This window comes from Ptychodera flava, chromosome 20 (genome assembly GCF_041260155.1).
Source record: "Ptychodera flava strain L36383 chromosome 20, AS_Pfla_20210202, whole genome shotgun sequence".
Classification (NCBI taxonomy): Eukaryota; Metazoa; Hemichordata; class Enteropneusta; family Ptychoderidae; genus Ptychodera; species Ptychodera flava.
The window spans coordinates 4,258,308-4,278,396 of NC_091947.1; the positions used below are offsets into that span (position 1 = coordinate 4,258,308).

Sequence of the window (20,089 nt, forward strand, 5' to 3'; positions counted from 1 at the left end):
TTCATTGTGAAGATCACAGACACAATTTTTGTTTGCATAACTTTTCCATTATAATTCCCAAATCCCCTTCCACAGTCACTTTTGTATACAGCCTTGCTGGCCCTTTTGATCCAATGTTACATCTAAATGTACCGTACATGCATGCATCTTGGTATGTGTTTGCCTGCAGTGGTTGCCGGCTGCCTGCTAAAGACCACCGTGCCTACTTGTAGTTCTTAAACAGGGGAAGTGTTGAACAGGAAGGAATATAACAGTGAACATTGACGAGATTGATGTCTCAGAACTAGTTAACAGTTCATCTGCTGAGTGTATATGGTGCATTTAGGCTATAAAGTACAGTTGACCTTTGAACACTGATAGACAGAAACTGACCACAATCTTGGGACAGATCACTTTTTGACACACATGGAAAGCATAGTGTTCTCCCCTCTCCATATTATGTCAAAGAAGACATTTGTTGCAAAGTTTTTCATGACTATACATTTTTTTACCACAGCAAGAACAAAGATTTTGCGATGTAATCAACCAATTTCTCTGGAATTTTGAGGACTTTCCATCCAAGATTTTAAATCTAATGGCTTGCAGTAACTTCTGGGCATGTATTGACTTCATCAAATACATCTTATAATTTAATGTATATTGCCTGTCAGGCAGGAAAAATATTAATTTCACTTGACTGAACAAGAGTCAGAGAGAAAATTTTCAAAGTTTAGCTGCCATCTGATAAGTGTGGGTGTATCCCAAAACTCAAACTAATGAAACTTTACATGTCTGGCAGACTTTTTCACTTTCTTTGGGCCTGTGTAGGTTTTTTGCATTGTGTGCGAATGTTTCAGGAGAAATAATGTGTTTTTGTTTTGTGTACATGTAGCAATGAATCCTCCTCATCACAGAATGGCTCTAGATCTCCTCAGCTTTTGATATTCTTCATATCTGTATCTATCAATTGAAAGCTAGCTATGCTTCAACTGTACACAAGAGTACCTTTCTTGAAACAATGATATGATATGCACAGGACTTAACACACAACCACAGATACATCAAAGTGTCATACGGACATACAAAACTGCCTGAATTCCTTGGCTAGAAATGATATCAGTGTATGGGAGTGAATTACATAAATATTACTGGTAGGATTCTGTCGCTCAAATTAAATCATCTTCATTGGAAACGGTAAGCAAAGAGACACAGTCAATCACAATGTATTGCATGTAAGTTTGACATTCGATAACTGACCTTTGTGTAAGACGTGGAAGTAAATTCTGAGAAATCACTTCTTGCTTGAGCTCCAGCCTTCTGTCTGGTCAGCAACTTACGAACTTCTTCTTGAAGCTAAAATCATCAAAAGTAACAACTCAATTTACATAAACACACCTCAGTGCTATGCAAGAACCGGTAAGTGCCTCTCATGTAATGGATGAAGTTTATTTTAATTATATGATTACACCTGTGCAATATTATAAGGTTATTCACAAAATACCAGGATTTATGTCCGAGTACATTGTGCAGCGGAAGTATTAACTGAGACGCGTAGCGTCAAGGACAGTACCGAAGTGTACAATGTACTCGGACATAAATCCCGGTATTTTGTGAATAACCTCATTATTATACACCTTTTTGGTCCAATTTTACCAGAAAAAGTCGAAATTAAGGAGTTTTAGGATGTCCGTCGAGCACTGCACGAAGCGAGCACGAGCAAACTGAGAACGGGTTCAGCGCGTCCGCTAAGCGGCGCATACACGGTCCGCACAGAACGAAATTTCAACCTGCACAGCCCAGTGCACATTGTAGAAATTGTTGGTCAGCGGCATAATTTCACTAAAATTCACAGGTTTTGAAATGACCATCATTCACTGCGTGAAGTAATGAATGTTTCAAACTATTTATTTTTGTAAAACATGTAAAATCTTCCCTTGTTTTTCCCGTGTTGACGTAAAGGTTTTATGAGGTCAAAGGTCAAATAGCGTCCAATAACACCTAAAGTTATTGTATTCCGTGTCAAAGTTATTGGACTCCGTGTCCTCTGATACTGAAACTTACTGTACGACGAAACCCCATAGGTTACAGACACAGGTGTATAATAGTAAAAGTTACAGTTGGCAGTATGTGTCTTGCCATGCTGAAATGACAGGAAAGTTCTCTCTACCTGAAAAACATAGTTGTTGACATCATTGATTCTTGCTGTAGCTTCCTCAAGTTGATTTCTAGGTGTTGCCTTGGTAACCGCTGGTACTTGTCCGGATTTACGCTTAGTGATGTCAACGACCTTAGGGTTTGCACTTAGTTCCTCCAATTCCTGTTGGTCAAACACAAAGATATTTCAGGTTCTTTTGTTTAATATTGGGTTTCCAAATTGATGTAAAGGTTTGTGGCTATTTTACAACATAAATTTAGAAATAATAGATACATAAATATACAGTTAAAAGTTTCTTTTCACTTAACCAATCAAAAAAGCCAATACAATGAAGTCTAATGAACCATGAATCAATGAAACAATAGGGAGGATTGGTTTACAGGAACCAGAATGGCAACTACCTGTACTTCGAGCGTTACTTTGACAGTTTATTGACAAAGGAAATAACTGGATCCTTTTTCCCCTTTTTTATCAAATAAATCAAAATTATCACCAGAGCAAAAGAAACACTGACATTGGAAACCAATGTGGACACTTTGATCAGCAAACCCTGTGGTCAAGCTGTCCACAAAATATTTTGCCTAGACTAGTAAATTCACAATTCCAGAGGTCTGCTGATGTTATGTCAATGGATGTGTATGGTAAAATTGTACATTGGACTACCACACTAAATCAGAGGCCCACCTACGTTATTTGGATACTGGTCCTTGAACCACCAAACACAGTGAATTCACTGAGACTTGGTAATTTACACGGTCTTTTCACCATTCTCCAGATCTTTTATCAATATCTGACAGATTTTCAGTATTAAATTTTAGTAAAACTCTGGTTATTTTGATTGTAACTGTCAACCTTCCCTTTTATTATTACCCAAACACTGATTGTTCACAGTCAACGACACACATAATGCCTTACCCTTGCAACTTTGTTGGTGCTTCTGACAATTTTGATAAAGTCAGTGGATTTGGTAGGACTTGCTTGGGCCGTTTCATCCTCTAACGATTTAAACCCTGTAGTACTAGCGAGACCAGTCGGCTTCTTGGGTACCACGAGAGGAGGTAAATTAAATATACTCTGTTGAAAGATAAGATGAAAAATCATTAAATGACATGAGGACTGGAATTGTTCAGTGCTTTCACCATAATGGTTTGGCCCAAACCCATTGTATTCTATAGTGACACTGGACCTCCCCACAGGAATTGGGGTGAGAGGGTGAATGACGATGATGTCAAAGTAAAATTTCTGGGTTTTTTTCAATACAAGGGATCGTGTACAAAATAAACACGTAGAATCTTTGTATTTGAAAGCAATTGCATGATTATTTCTAACAATATCACTTTGAGATTTACATTCAGTTCAATAAAACTATCAAATACCGCTAGAATTTAACACTTGCCTTCATTTTGTCTGCCTTTAACCTTGTATTTTCCTTTTTCAGATATCTAATGGTGGATTTCAAAGCTTCAATCTGTTCTACCAACATTGGTGAGTCTTTGATAGTGACCTGACCTTCTGACCCCTGACCTCCACCTGAAAGGACAAACACACAACGAAGTAGTTCAATTAAGGGTAACATTTTTCACTCTTCTTTTTCATTACTTCTCACGCAATCTTATAGCAAGTTCATTTGCAAACCCTGATCATCAAAACCTCTGTAGCTTAGTTTAGAAATGGATCTGTGTATAATGAACTTGAGTTACAAAAATGCACATACTGTGCTGAGCTGTCATAACAAAGAAGCATACAATGCTGTACAGCATTGATTTGAAAATTCAGAGAGGAAAGTTTGGTGGAGAGACTGTGATCACAGTTTCCGTGAAGAAAGACAGGTAAACAAGATAATAAGAGGCACTGCTGGGCACTGAGTCTTATCAGTCTTTGGGGTAATATAAAATATCCCGACAAATCAACCTGAAGCAGACAGATTGAAATAATAAATATGGAAATATTAAATTCTTGAAATCACATTTGATCCTTGTCATTTTATCAGACAGGAGTTCTCAACACCGTAGATCCTGGAAGCCACATTTTAAAACAAGTACCTTGTGTGAATGGGAAATTATACATCCAGGTGTGATTATAGGAACAATATGTAAATAGGAAAGCAAATCATGGTATTGAATTGGCATACCAGATGAGACAGCACCAGCAAGTACAGCTGCAATACCAGACTGTTGTCCTCCTTGACTACGACTCAATCCTTCCAGTAATGTCTTCTTGGATAAAGTGTTCAGTCTGGTTTTCAATTCACTCTTCTCACGTTCTAATGCATCAATATCACCTTGCATATGATCCAGAGTTTCATCAAACTCTCTGAGAGAAAGATAAAAATATTGCAAAATCCAATGTCAAGTGTCATTGTCATCTCAAAACTGCCTACTTCATGAATTGTTATCCCTGGTAATGAGCATAATGTAATGGTATTTGTTACACTCATTCATTCATAAGAGGTTTGTTTCTTGTTTTGATGGTTTTTTGATATTTGTCACATAAGTAGAGGAAGTCATGCTGATCTTGATACCAAATATTATCTCCTCCCAATCTTGGTCAACATCCATGCTTGCTTACCAGTAGAGTTCATACTACTTTACAATCAGGTCACAGGTCAAGTTAGGTTGCTGTCAAACTTCATGCCAACTCATCATGTGTAAAAGTTAATGTTATTGTGCCTTTTCACAGCAATGGAATGAAACAACACCAAATTTCTCACCTTTCTTTCTTCTTCAATGTCTGTTGCACTTCTTTGAATTTTTTCTGTATTTTGTCAACTTTGTCATCAGTGTCCTTGTTGGCATTTTCTAGTTTTTCTCCACCAATCCCAATCTGATTCCAGCTTCACTGACCTCCTCTTGCTGAAACCACAGGATATATTCATTAGCATATCAATATATAGACGGCATCACCTGTTCAACACTCCTTGACACCAGCAAGTCTGTGATGCAGAGGTATGTTTCCAGTCTGGTCTCATTACGGAACAGCCTTAACTCAGATCAGTTCCATTCTGGATTATTTAACCTTACAAGATTTGTATATGAACAAAGTAAACGCTGGAAGTACATTAACATCAACATTGTACAATGTTGTGGGAGTTGGCACACAACAGATATAATCCAAAACAAAGAAATTTTGTTCGGTTAGGTTTGAATCAAACAGCTCTATGTGCACAGAGAGATCTAAGTGTTCATTGCTATCAAATCTCTGCACAGTGCAGCAACCTAGTATAATCATAATATTTGATGTAGAAAATAGCTACCTATGCTTCCGTTTTGTTGACATTATCTCAGTACTGACCTTGAGTTTTAATAATCTTTTTAATTCTTTGATGTCATTGTCCTTGGCTTCTAATTTCAATCCAAGTCCCTCCATATCACACATTTCAGCTTTGATCTTGGTAGCACGGCGAGCAACAGGTGTTGGACCCTGTCAATGCAAATGATAAAAGGTATTGATCAATGTGGAATAAAAAACAACATAAAGAAGATTCACAAATTGTATGTAACTTCTGATTTCTGTTTACGCACTGTGACTTTGTAAAATGAAAAATGAAGCATTACTATTTCACGGAAACAACAATGTACCGGTATATAGTTGTAATAAAAGTGCAAAATCTGATCAAATTACAAAATGAAATAATTGCAGAAACATAAAGCTGAGATGTGCACTAGAAGTTGATCTGAAATATTTGCACGTTGTTGGATACGTATCAACATGACAGACAAAGTCACCTCTGTTCAGTGACAACATTGCTTTGCTGTCTAAGAGGTGTAAAACGTATCCTTTAAACCAGTGATACACATCATGCACAGCTTTCAACAAATGAATAATCAGTCTGGTTGAGAAGTACCGGTATAAGAACTATCACCATAGTACCAGCAACTTGCCTGTCAGAATTGTTGCGATGTCATGAGGTAAGAACATCTCGACCTGATAGGAAAGTCATTCAAGTAAGTTTCAAAAACGCAAAGGATTTGAAATGCACTTTTTAATTCTTTTCGCTCACCTTAGGGTCTTGAGATTCCTTGGCATCATAATCACCTTCCTGAATGGCAGTTGATAGTTTATTCACCGCAATTATTAGTTTACTGAATGATGTCCTGTCAAATAACATGAAATGCTGGAGTCATTGGCTGTAATCTAACACAACTCATTCAAAATCTCTGTTGTAATTCGTCAATTTGCTGTCACATGGTACGCATCATTTTGTTACTGATATGATGTGGTACATATGCACTAAGCAAGATATCAGTTAACAGTTTCCAAAACTGTTGACTGGGTTAACAGTTTGGACAACTGTTGACCAAGTAAGTGTGAAAGCCCTGTTTATGAATGCCTATATTTCAGAACATGTAAACGAAGATGGCAGTGTCATCTCTGACCAAGACCAGCAGTAGTTGGGGACTTACTTATTTTTGAAAGAGGTAAATCAGCTAAAATGTGTTAAACAACAGATATTGACTAGCCATATACAGCTAACATATTTTTGGTTTCCCCTGGACCTTAAAGTCACCCCAAACAATGTTTCCCTCAGCCTACATCCCTATGACAGTGACTTTTTTTGAAATCACTCTCTGGCCCTGGCCAAACTAATACATATTGTTACTCTTATGGGCACTCAATATTTTATTCTGATTGGTTTGATGGTATTATCCAACACTGGAGGTATGTAATTGTCTCGAAACTGACATTGTACGAGCAGAAGTACGGCCTCGTACTTTCATATTACGAGTGACGTAAGTCACGCATGCCTTTTGACCTATTTTTTATGAATACGCCTAGGACTATGTTGTATTCCATGGATGAAAGATTTTTGTTTATGTGAAAGGATTTATGACAAACGAACGCTTAGACACATTTTCTGTGTATATTCGAAACTCGGAAATAGGAGCGGGTGTGAACTTCGTATGATTATTTTTTTGGTCGTGAGAGCGGGTTCAGTGCAGTGCGGAGGAATACTTTTAGGCTTTGACTTTCAGACGAGTCTGTACGTACGGGTCAAGACTGGAGACGATGCGACACTCTGACTTATTATACGCCACGATGGTAGACTTTTTTGCAGACGTCGATTGTAACATTAAGCTGTTAAAGAAGAACCAAAGAAGAGGTTGCAATGTCCGAACATGACAATCTGAAGTTATCGAAACAGTTTCTCTTCTCAGGCTGAATTTAGTACGACCAAAAGCAATAAAATAAGGCCTGATACTTAGATACATTAACGAGAATGAAATCCGACAGTCAAAACACTTTATCTTCCGAATATCATATTGATGAAAATCAAATGAAATCCGACGATCGAAAGTTTCTCTTCAGAATTTAGTATGACCAAAAGCAATAAATAGCGCCCGATTCTGACGTATATTTACGTTTAGGCCTATGTCAAAGCCAAAAGAAATCGGACGGTTGAAACGGTTTCTCCCGAACAATACATGTTCGAAATACCTGTACGTAAGGCTGTGAAAACAAAAGTAACACTCTCATTACAGAGCTCATCGTAAATAATGATCAGTTAACGAGGTGTCAAAACTTTTCAAACAGCAATTTTTGGTGTGTCACTCTGCGCAAAACAATAGTAAGGGTGTTACCGTTTGCTTTGTGATAACCCGTCGAAACACCCGGGTATAGAAAACTCAAACAGTCAAAACAAGAGCAAATCAGGCAAATAATTGACACCTATAGAATATCTGACGTCGGCTTGGTTTATGAGATTGGCGACAGACCGCTGGAGACAATAAGTTTTGGCTCATTTTGTTGACCGCCGGTCGACCTCGATTGGTTGTAATGCACTTGAACCTACCGCCGTTGTAAATCTTTTTTACTTTCTCGAATTCGAAAGTGCAATGATTTCACATACATAAAACCTGCGTGGCTCGCGAGTCAGCTTATGACCTCGAAATAATCTGATCACCACATTATGTTACTCACAGTGTACAATGAATAATATGAAGGATTTTATGAGTTGGCGGGTGTTTTTGTGGCACCCGTGTGTACCTCATATTGTACAGTCTATTTGAAAATGACCTCTACTCAACAATGATTTTAAAGACTAACATTTTTCTGACCTCGCATTCAACTTCAAGTTTTGAAAAAGCACATTATCGGAACCACACTTTTATTGGTGTGTATTGTTGAGAATACGGCCCCGCCTATTGAATAATGGTATAGTCAGGTCACTGTGGGGTCAATATTCCTGTTTGTCATCGCGGAACTTGCAGAAGCCATACAAGATATCAATGCTCGATACTTCTATATTCAATTCGTTCGTTCGCGCTCCTGAACAACAAAAAAACATCACTCAAAACCAACTCATCACATTCCAAACTTACCTAGCTACACTCAGTTCGGTAGATAAGTTCCAGGCATCAGTCGTAGTATAAATGCTGACGTCGATTTGTCGACGTCAATGAAGTCGGCGTCGACGTAATAATGTATTTTTACAAATATATTTATTTATTTGGCGTTAATTAGAGGAAAATCACATCAGAGGGTGGTTGACGTATGTGTTACAATATCGTGGGTAGGCTAAACTGGCCGTTTTGTTTATCACTATTATTGCCTACTCCCACCGTACCGCCCATCGTCTGTGACTTGCACGCGATGTTTGCACACGAACGAACCACAGGCGTGATGTTTTCTGGGTAGTTTCTATGAGTGTAGTTATGCTACGTTCCGTCGTTCTCTTCCGTAGCCTAATCACCAAGGTAAGAAAGAGAATTATCCGGTTCCAAGAAAACTGCACGTTCCAGTCGAAAAATAAACACAAATCCTACATTGATTAGGCTACGGAAGAGAACGTCGGAACGTAGCATAAACTACACTCATAGAAACTACCTAGAAAACATCACGCCTGTGGAACGAACAGAGTCGTCGGTTTTCTTGCTACCCAAGTTGAAATATATGCAATTATGAATGTCATTTTGAAAATTCACTAATGCATGGAATACCAATTACGACGAACCCACAGTTTATTGTTGTTGAGATTTTGTCAACAGTGTTATAAATATAGTGCTGCAAAGTCAGAAGTAGGGCCTACCCACGTGAAAGACGTTTGAACTCGTTGCCGTACTTGCTATATTCAAGCTGAAATCAGTCAAGTCATTACGTATTTATTTCGCATATTTGCTATATTTTAGCACCCGTACTCAGAACCCCACTTTGACATTCTGTTTGGCATGTTTCTACGTTCATTTCGAATCCTATTTTGTCTTTTTTTTCAACGCTCAGTTCGACGCTGTTTTTGTTTTCCACGCTCAGCTTGACGATCACTTTGTCGATTTTGGGACCTGCATTACGTCCATCCGTACTTTGAAAGTACGGCACATTACGTCACTCGTACTTCGCTCGTACGAGCTCGTAGGTCTGCTCGTAGTCGTCAGTTTTGAGATGATTAGATAAATGAACACTGATATCATGCGGAACAGAACTATGTTTGTGATTCGATTTAATGTCACAACAAAGCAAAAACTCACAAATTTTTACTATAATGACACCATTGCAAGGTTATCTCAGTCTATGATGTACCATATAACATTCATTTCTTTGCATTTACTGTACAGTAAGTTTGCCTTGATAATTGGAATGATTAATTACCTTAAACTTTCATACGGTCCCTTATCTTCTCGGCCATAGACTGTCTCGGAAGCTTGCTTAGCTAACTCTCCAAATTTCTTGTTGGGTATGCCTTCATTATCTGTTTGGGGAAAAATTGCATATGCCAGATGAAGATATATTGACACCATTTTAATACTGTAAATATTAGTCAAAAGCTGCATTCCCTTATGAAGCTGTGTTTAAAAATCATCAGACACATGTCACAATCATGTCTGAAAGGCTTCAACATAACTGTCATGGCTACTTGTCAATCAATCAATTAATATGTATTTTATTTCAATTACTTGTCTTTGCTTTTGCAAGGCAAATAATTGCAATCTACCAATTCAAGAATTTAAATGATAATATTTTATCTTGTTTAACTCAGTACTGCATCCCATCATGAGGTATTTTCCAATCTCACATATCATTGTTCAAACTCCTGAATGTTAATATTTAGCAAACAAGATTCTGTAACATGTGTTCATCATCACAATGCAGTACAATCCATTGAACATTGATTTATCTTGTAGATAGCACAGAATGGTGTTCTGATCACGTATTTGAAGAGCTGATATGGTGATTCCAAACACAGCATTAAAATCAAATCCCTAAAAGCAATGAATGTGTATTAATGACAGTCTCAGTTTTTCTTACTTCAAAAAATACATCACTTCTTAGGAGTGATGATTTTATTCATAGCTGACACGCTAACTTATAAAAGTTCAGATCCAAAAAAGTCTGTAATACCAAAGTCACTGTCATCAGAAACACACTGAGCTTCATATGCAGACACACATTTGCTGTATGTTGTGTAAATGTTATATGTTAATAAGAAGCCACCAGCCCACCACTATAAGTTCCCTGTTGCAAGAGGCAAACAGATGAATTCATTTTGTGCAAAACTAGATACTATTATTGCATGGTGCAGCAAAACTTGAAAAGATTGGCAGACTTAGGAAGCCTTGCAAAGAATTGCTGACACCCTGAGTTGGTGAAGTATACTCTTTCACACCTACGGTTTACATTTTGACAGACTGGGGAATTTAATTCTTCCATTCAATCAAGTTTGTCAACAAATAATATTAGAAAGAAAACAGAGGAAAAATCAGCAGTAAAATTAGAGAAAGAGTTAAACCATATTATTATTTCAGCCATAGATTTGGACGTAAATTGACAGTTGTTTGCTTGAATACTTAAAGGTATCAGCAGAAATCAATTTTTTTCCACCATTTTTGCACGAACATACTTAAAATGACAGGCTGGAAAGTGGCATTCAGAAAGTATAAGAAAATCGTCAGTTGTCAAAACTGCAACATAAATGCTGTTAAAAGGAAACACACACACATGCAAAGAATGCAAACTGAAGTAAAACAGGCAATGCTTGCTGCTCAGACACTGCAACGTAAATCTTTGAAGAGTTGTTAAAAGAGATCACATTCCACAACAGTTATGAAATGAATGCATAGGAAATAAATGTCTGTACTGCCAAATGAATGGATGGTTAGTATGAGATCTAAATTTGAATGTGTGAATGGTGAGATGACAGGGTGGATTATCAACATATGGGTAGACTGAATGGTGAGATGCCAGGGTGGATTGTCTAAACATGGGTAGACTGAATGGTGAGATGACAGGGTGGATTGTCTATACATGGGTAGACTGAATGGTAAGATGACAGGGTGGATTGTCTACACATTGGTACAATGAATGGTGAGATGACAGGTTTAATTGTCTATACATGGGTAGACAATGGTGAGATGACAGGGTGGATTGTCTATACATTTGTAGACTGAATGGTGAGATGACAGGGTGGATTGTCTATACATGGGTAGATTGAATGGTGAGATGACAGGGTGGATTGTCTACACATGGGTAGATTGAATGGTGAGATGACAGGGTGGATTGTCTATACATTTGTAGACTGAATGGTAAGATGACAGGGTGGATTGTCTATACATGTGTAGACTGAATGGTAAGATTACAGGGTGGATTGTCTACACATTGGTACAATGAATAGTGAGATGACAGGTTTAATTGTCTATACATGGGTAGACAATGGTGAGATGACAGGGTGGATTGTCTATACATGTGTAGACTGAATGGTGAGATGACAGGGTGGATTGTCTACACATTGGTACAATGAATGGTGAGATGACAGGTTTAATTGTCTATACATGGGTAGACAATGGTGAGATGACAGGGTGGATTGTCTATACATGTGTAGACTGAATGGTGAGATGAAGGGTGGATTGTCTATACATGGGTACACCAAATGGTGAGATGACAGGGTGGATTGTCTACACATGGGTAGACTGAATGGTGAGATGACAGGGTGGATTGTCTCATATTGGTACACTGAATGGTGAGATGACAGGTTTAATTGTCTATACATGGGTAGACAATGGTGAGATGACAGGGTGGATTGTCACATGTGTAGACTGAATGGTGAGATTACAGGGTGGATTGTCTATACATGTGTAGACTGAATGGTGAGATGACAGGGTGGATTATCTATACATGGGTACACCAAATGGTGAGATGACAGGGTGGATTGTCTATACATGGGTAGACTGAATGGTGAGATGACAGGGTGGATTGTCTACACATTGGTACACTGAATGGTGAGATGACAGGTTTAATTGTCTATACATGGGTAGACAATGGTGAGATGACAGGGTGGATTGTCTATACATGGGTGGACTGGATGGTGAGATAACAGGGTGGATCATCTTTACATGGGTAGACTGGATGGTGAGATGACAGGGTGATTATCTTTACATAGGTAGACTGAATGGTGAGATGACAGGATGGATTGTCTATACATGGGTAGACTGAATGATGACATGACAGGATGGATTATCTATACATGGTAGACTGAACAATGAGATGACAGGGTGGATTGTCTATACATTTGTAGACTGAATGGTGAGATGACAGGGTGGATTGTCTATACATTTGTAGACTGAATGGTGAGATGACAGGGTGGATTGTCCATACATTTGTAGACTGAATGATGACATGACAGGGTGGATCGTCTATACATGGGTAGACTGAATGGTGAGATGACAGGGTGGATCGTCTATACATGGGTAGACTGGATGGTGAGATGACAGGGTGGATTATCTATACATGGGTAGACTGGATGGTGAGATGACAGGGTGGATCGTCTATACATGGTAGACTGAATGGTGAGATGACAGGGTGGATTGTCTATACATGGGTAGACTGAATGGTGAGATGACAGGGTGGATTGTCTATACATGGGTAGACTGAATGGTGAGATGACAGGGTGGATTGTCTATACATGGGTAGACTGAATGGTGAGATGACAGGGTGGATTGTCTATACATTTGTAGACTGAATGGTAAGATGACAGGGTGGATTGTCTATACATTTGTAGACTGAATGGTGAGATGACAGGGTGGATTGTCTATACATGGGTAGACTGAATGGTGAGATGACAGGGTGGATTGTCTATACATGGGTAGACTGAATGGTGAGATGACAGGGTGGATGGTCTATACATGGGTAGACTGAATGGTGAGATGACAGGGTGGATTGTCTATACATGGGTAGACTGAATGGTGAGATGACAGGGTGGATTGTCTATACATGGGTAGACTGAATGGTGAGATGACAGGGTGGATTGTCTATACATGGGTAGACTGAATGGTGACATGACAGGGTGGATCATCTATACATGGGTAGACTGGATGGTGAGATGACAGGGTGGATTATCTATACATGGGTAGACTGGATGGTGACATGACAGGGTGGATTATCTATACATGGGTAGACTGATGGTGAGATGACAGGGTGGATTATCTATACATGGGTAGACTGGAAGGTGAGATGACAGGGTGGATCATCTATACATGGGTAGACTGGATGGTGAGATGAACAGGTGGATTAGTCTATACATGGGTAGACTGAATGGTGACATGACAGGGTGGATTATCTATACATGGGTAGACTGAATGGTGAGATGACAGGGTGGATCATCTATACATGGGTAGACTGGATGGTGAGATGACAGGGTGGATTATCTATACATGGGTAGACTGGATGGTGAGATGACAGGGTGGATTATCTATACATGGGTAGACTGGATGGTGAGATGACAGGGTGGATTATCTATACATGGGTAGACTGGATGGTGAGATGACAGGGTGGATTATCTATACATGGGTAGACTGAATGGTGAGATGACAGGGTGGATTATCTATACATGGGTAGACTGAATGGTGAGATGACAGGGTGGATTATCTATACATGGGTAGACTGGATGGTGAGATGACAGGGTGGATCATCTATACATGGTAGACTGGATGGTGAGATGACAGGGTGGATTATCTATACATGGTTAGACTGAATGGTGAGATGACAGGGTGGATCATCTAATACATGGGTAGACTGAATGGTGAGATGACAGGGTGGATCATCTATACATGGGTAGACTGGATGGTGAGATGACAGGGTGGATTGTCTATACATGGGTAGACTGGATGGTGAGATGACAGGGTGGATTATCTATACATGGGTAGACTGAATGGTGAGATGACAGGGTGGATTATCTATACATGGGTAGACTGATGGTGAGATGACAGGGTGGATTATCTATACATGGGTAGACTGGATGGTGAGATGACAGGGTGGATTATCTATACATGGGTAGACTGAATGGTGAGATGACAGGGTGGATCATCTATACATGGGTAGACTGGATGGTGAGATGACAGGGTGGATTATCTATACATGGGTAGACTGGATGATGACATGACAGGGTGGATCATCTATATGGGTAGACTGGATGGTGAGATGACAGGGTGGATTATCTATACATGGGTAGACTGAATGGTGAGATGACAGGGTGGATTATCTATACATGGGTAGACTGGATGGTGAGATGACAGGGTGGATTTCTATACATGGGTAGACTGGATGATGACATGACAGGGTGGATCATCTATACATGGATAGACTGGATGGTGAGATGACAGGGTGGATTATCTATACATGGGCAGACTGAATGATGACATGACAGGGTGGATTATCTATACATGGGTAGACTGAATGGTGATGACAGGCTGGATCATCTATACATGGGTAGACTGAATGGTGAGATGACAGGGTGGATTGTCTATACATGAGTAGACTGAATGATGACATGACAGAGTGGATCATCTATACATGGGTAGATAGCTAGGAGCTAGGTACATACATATGATGTTAAGAGGTGAAGAGAGTTGGGCAATTGTATATTTGAGGGAGGGACTATAGGTACAGGATCAGTTCAGGTGGCAAGTATAGGATTGAATGTACACAGTAACTTGATGATGTATAAATGGTGAGATCAAAGTAGATAATGTTGAGGGCATCAGGATGGTTGTGGACTGGATGTGCATGGTCATGGGTTGGGGTCATAAGGTTGTACCGGTAGACTTGGGTGACATGGCACTGATATGAAATGGAAACATATTTGGATGGTGTATGAGGACAGGTTGTGACAGTGAAACAGCTAGAGATTATGAGGATGATGACAATGATGAAAACTGAATTATGGTTAATTATGGCAACAAGTACAAATGAAAAAGCAAGGCATCATCTATAAACTAAGGAGAGAACAGTTGATGTTAAAAATCAAGGAAATTAAAAAGTCCTGTAAAAAGCAGACATTTATATGTTAGTGATACATGCTGACTACATGCTGTACAGACACAACATGTGTCTTAAACTCAGTCCATGGTCAGTTTCTGCCAAGAAACTTTGACAAACCTTGGGATTTCTTGTCACCCCTCTGACTGCTAGCGCCTGATAATAGCTCATCTAGAACGGAAAAGACAATGCAAGGAGAAATGCATGATGGGATACACAAAATGACGTAAGGAATCGAAAGGAAGGGTTGTCAGATGACAACGATCTTTCTGAGTATTTCATTGGTTGTCAGAATATATTTATGAAGTTGATAAAATGAGATAAAATTACTTTTTTGTGTCGTTTGAAACTGTTGTGAAATGTCACTGAGTGATTATCCACCTTTGATCATTGTAATTAAGCAAATTATTTTCATGGCGTGTTGAAGGCATTGAACATACTGAAATGAGATTGTCATGGTTGAATTGCTTACTCAATCATTGTCAGATAGACAATAATCATTTAGTAACACTCATTTACAGAATTCAGATGAAGACTATTTTTGTGATTCTGGTTATTCAGCTATATACAAAGTCACTTGTAATGAAATCATGACATGAAACATCAAGATTGAAATTGGTTTTATGATCAGTTTTAACTCTGGTACATTCTAGCTACAGGTATATAAGTAGAGTGTTAAAACTTGGCAACAAAGAAAATCTATCACTGAACTTGAAGATGCCCTGTTATCAATTTTCATCCACTCACAACTGCTGGGATATAAAAATCATGGTCTGTATTGTATTGGTATCAAATGGGAGACTAAATTTGAAAAAGTTGTACAGATGCTAGTGAATTGATTTCATCTCTTCCTTTTTGTTTCTTATTTCAAACCCTATGAGAATATGAAAATTAGAATTTGAAATTACACATTCATACCACTGATTGATCATTTTGCCTTCTTTGGTTTGAGTTAACCTTCACCTTCAAGGATGAAGTGGACTTGATACATGCCACTTGGGAAAGTACTTTTTGGAAACTCAGAAAGACCACTGTTAAATGACATCACACAACAAGGAATCATGGGTAGGTGCAACACATAAATGCTCAAATTGTCAACACAAATAGGCTGTATTTAGAATTGTTCTTATGCAGGTATGCCTTACTTCACGGTGGGTCACTGTTTGTGATGCCAAGATGTTTGACATCAGAACATATAACAGCATTGCAAATACAGCTTTTTATTTCATACATGCACAGTAAGAACTAATAAAATGAAATATCAAACACAGCTATATTAAACAACACAAATTTACAAACTCAAGTTACATACAAATTGCAGATACACAATTACAACATTTGACAAAACATATTTACAACATCAACAGGAACTGATATCACAATTTGTTTTTGGCCAAAATTTGTGTATGTATGACTTTTGAAGAAAAGATATAACTACAATGAGTGTAACAAAGTCAATGATAACTCATGTATCTGTAATACTGAGAGTTTACAAAAAATATGTGACAATATTTTATCACAGTACGCTGGTTCTTCAGAGAAACTGGAAACAGTCTACTGGCACACTAAATAAGAGTGTAAGACTCTGGTCTGTGTGGTGATTTGGATAAATTTTGTTTGAAAAGCAAAAACATTTTTGATATTAAAATGATATTACTGGTATTTACAATTGAAGAGTCAATGACAGTTTTAATGAGTTATAAGATTATTTTATAAACATTTTTACCTTGCAGAGCTGTTGCATGTTCCATAATGCTGGATCCCATTTCTTTCATAGTAAGCACTATCTTATCATACTGATCCAAGCAATCTTTTAATGTCTCTCGTACCTGTAAAATAAATGTCCATGTGATTACCATGTTAGACTACAGTCATCAAAGCACACAAATGACAATAATATTTACAGCCTTGCTGATTTTGGATAAATTGTCTTATAATTAGCAACTGAAGCTCACTATAACATTGGATGTTCTAATGCATTATCTACCCTAGTCACTGTGCCAATGGAGGCCATGATCACAGTGCTGGGATTGGAGTCTACATTAAATTTACAAAAATATTGCTGAAACCACGAGGGTTATGCTGCAATTATTCAAAGAGGCAGCCATATTTTGTTGACTAAATCAAATTGTTGATTTCACATAAAAATACTGTGGCAACTACTCTTTATTAAATTTAAGTTTTCAGACTAAAGCAAAAAATTCCAAATTCCATTTCTCTCTATCAGAGGCATTATTCCATTAATTACTTTACGTGTCCCTTAGACAGTCATCCATGTATGAGAAGACATCTACAAAGACATGTGACTGATGCTGAAGGAATGGCCACACACCATCTCTTGATCTTCCCCCTGCCATGATTGTGGAATGTGACACAACTAGTGTAAGGTATGAACATAATCTGTGAGACTGAAAACAACTCATCTCTACAACTCACCTCCTTCAAAAAGTACAAGGGTGGATTCATGGAATCTTGTTGAGGAAGACGTCTCTTGATCTGTGGGAATAAAAATTATACGTAAATGTTATGATTCATTTCACAAAATCAATGTACTCTAAATGTTGCTTTTACTTAGAAATGCTAATAACTTAGCTGACACTATCACTCAAGTGGTTCAAATATTATAGCCATAGACACCTGAAAATTATCATGGTTTTCCATAACCAGGCCACTTTAGTGAAATAAACTTACCGTACAAACAAAATATATTTTAAAACCATATAATGCTAATTGAATCACAACACACTTTTGCTTAGTCACATTAGCAATCTTACTTTATGTGATCAACATTGACAAAGACTTCCAATACTTGTATTACTTGGACTGAGACGGCGATACCCAGGCTTCAAAGGTATACACTGGCAAGCAGAGACAGCTGACACTGATGAAGACAGACATACAATGGATAACAGACATGAGAACACAGAGGTATGGATACATTCAGATACACAAACAGAAACATGAAGAAGTATATACGGTACACGGTCACAAATGATCAATGTCACAGTTGTGTTAACAAACTGTAAACATATCTCAGGCAGTATAAATACTGCCACCTAGAGTCAACTTACCCTTCTTGATAGCTGTCTCAGATCAGTGTTGCTACTGTCCAAATCTTTCAGAAGGATGCAGAAATCACTTGTTTCTTGACCAGGCTTTGAAAGACAAAGTCAATGATGTATCATATCTGTGTGTGGTGACTATTGTATCAATATCTGTCTGTGGTGACTATTGTATCCACATCTGCGTGTGGTGACTATTGTACCGTATCGATATCTGTGTGTGGTGACTATTGTACCGTATCGATATCTGTGTGTGGTGACTATTGTATCAATATCTGCGTGTGGTGACTATTGTATCCATATCTGCGTGTGGTGACTATTGTATCCACATCTGCATGTGGTGACTATTGTATCAATATCTGTGTGTGGTGACTAGTGTATCAATATCTGTGTGTGGTGACTATTGTATCAATATCTGTGTGTGGTGACTATTGTATCAATATCTGTGTGTGGTGACTATTGTATCAATATCTGTGTGTGGTGACTATTGTATCCATATCTGCGTGTGGTGACTATTGTATCCATATCTGAGTGTGGTGACTATTGTATCCATATCTGCGTGTGGTGACTATTGTATCAATATCTGTGTGTGGTGACTATTGTATCGATATCTGTGTGTGGTGACTATTGTATCCATCCATATCTGCGTGTGGTGACTATTGTATCAATATCTGCCTGTGGTGACTATTGTATCCACATCTGTGTGGGGTGACTATTGTATCAATATCTGCGTGTGGTGACTATTGTATCAATATCTGCGTGTGGTGACTATTGTATCCACATCTGTGTGGGGTGACTATTGTATGAGTATCTGTGTGTGGTGACTATTGTATCAATATCTGCGTGTAGTGACTATTGTTTCCACATCTGCATGTGGTGATTGTATCAATATCTGTGTGTGGTGAATATTGTATCAATATCTATGTGTGGTGACTATTGTATCAATGTCAATTTTTGTGTGGACTATTGTATCAATATCAAACATTTCAAATTTCATTTTAGATATTTCCTGAATTTCAATCTCTTCATTTTGATTGACTAAAGCTGTACCTATTCTCTTTGTTCTCCACTGTTACAGATTTCACAAGAAGTGCTGGTGGCAATGTCACTTTTATGGCTGGATAGTAGTGCTACAATATTATGATTATCATTGTTACTTGATTTTGGACTATATACTTGACCAGCAGGAACCATAAACCATTTATTTGAAAAATCTGAACATCAATAATCTGAAAAGTGATGGAACTGTTTTCAGAACTGCAAAGTCAGTAATTTGGAGATAACTCAAGAAATCATGTAAAAGATACCACATATTTCTCAGTGAGGTAGGAAAAGAGTGTTTGTACTGACATTAAGCTGAGATCAAGGTAGAACACTGCAAAGAACAATGCACACAAAGCCAACAGTTCCTGCGATGTAGGCGCCCTCTATCACTGATTACAGTAATGGAGTCTGCTCAAAAGGTGAACAGTCCCACAGCAAATCACTGGGCACAGCTCAAGTAGAGACTTTGCTTCAATTGATGAATGATCAATGTGGCATGCTCAGTCACCTGTCTTTCAAAACGTTTAGAAAAAGACCACATAGCGACAACTTTGTGCAGTACATCAAAAGTAATCGAGGTTTAGTATGAAGCAAGCCATCATGACAA

General features: G+C 38.3%; 1 protein-coding gene across 1 annotated transcript in view; it reads right to left on the reverse strand.

Moving 5' to 3' along the window:
* LOC139119798 (dynactin subunit 1-like) overlaps positions 1 to 20,089 on the reverse strand; it is a 41,708-nt gene that overhangs the window by 2,014 nt on the left and 19,605 nt on the right. The window contains 14 exon segments of the mRNA XM_070683700.1: positions 1,237 to 1,332; positions 2,147 to 2,296; positions 3,050 to 3,208; positions 3,531 to 3,664; positions 4,266 to 4,447; positions 4,845 to 4,941; positions 4,944 to 4,986; positions 5,426 to 5,554; positions 6,135 to 6,228; positions 9,719 to 9,818; positions 15,497 to 15,547; positions 17,103 to 17,205; positions 17,813 to 17,872; positions 18,448 to 18,531. Coding sequence (XP_070539801.1) covers positions 1,237 to 1,332; positions 2,147 to 2,296; positions 3,050 to 3,208; positions 3,531 to 3,664; positions 4,266 to 4,447; positions 4,845 to 4,941; positions 4,944 to 4,986; positions 5,426 to 5,554; positions 6,135 to 6,228; positions 9,719 to 9,818; positions 15,497 to 15,547; positions 17,103 to 17,205; positions 17,813 to 17,872; positions 18,448 to 18,531 — 1,482 coding nt within the window.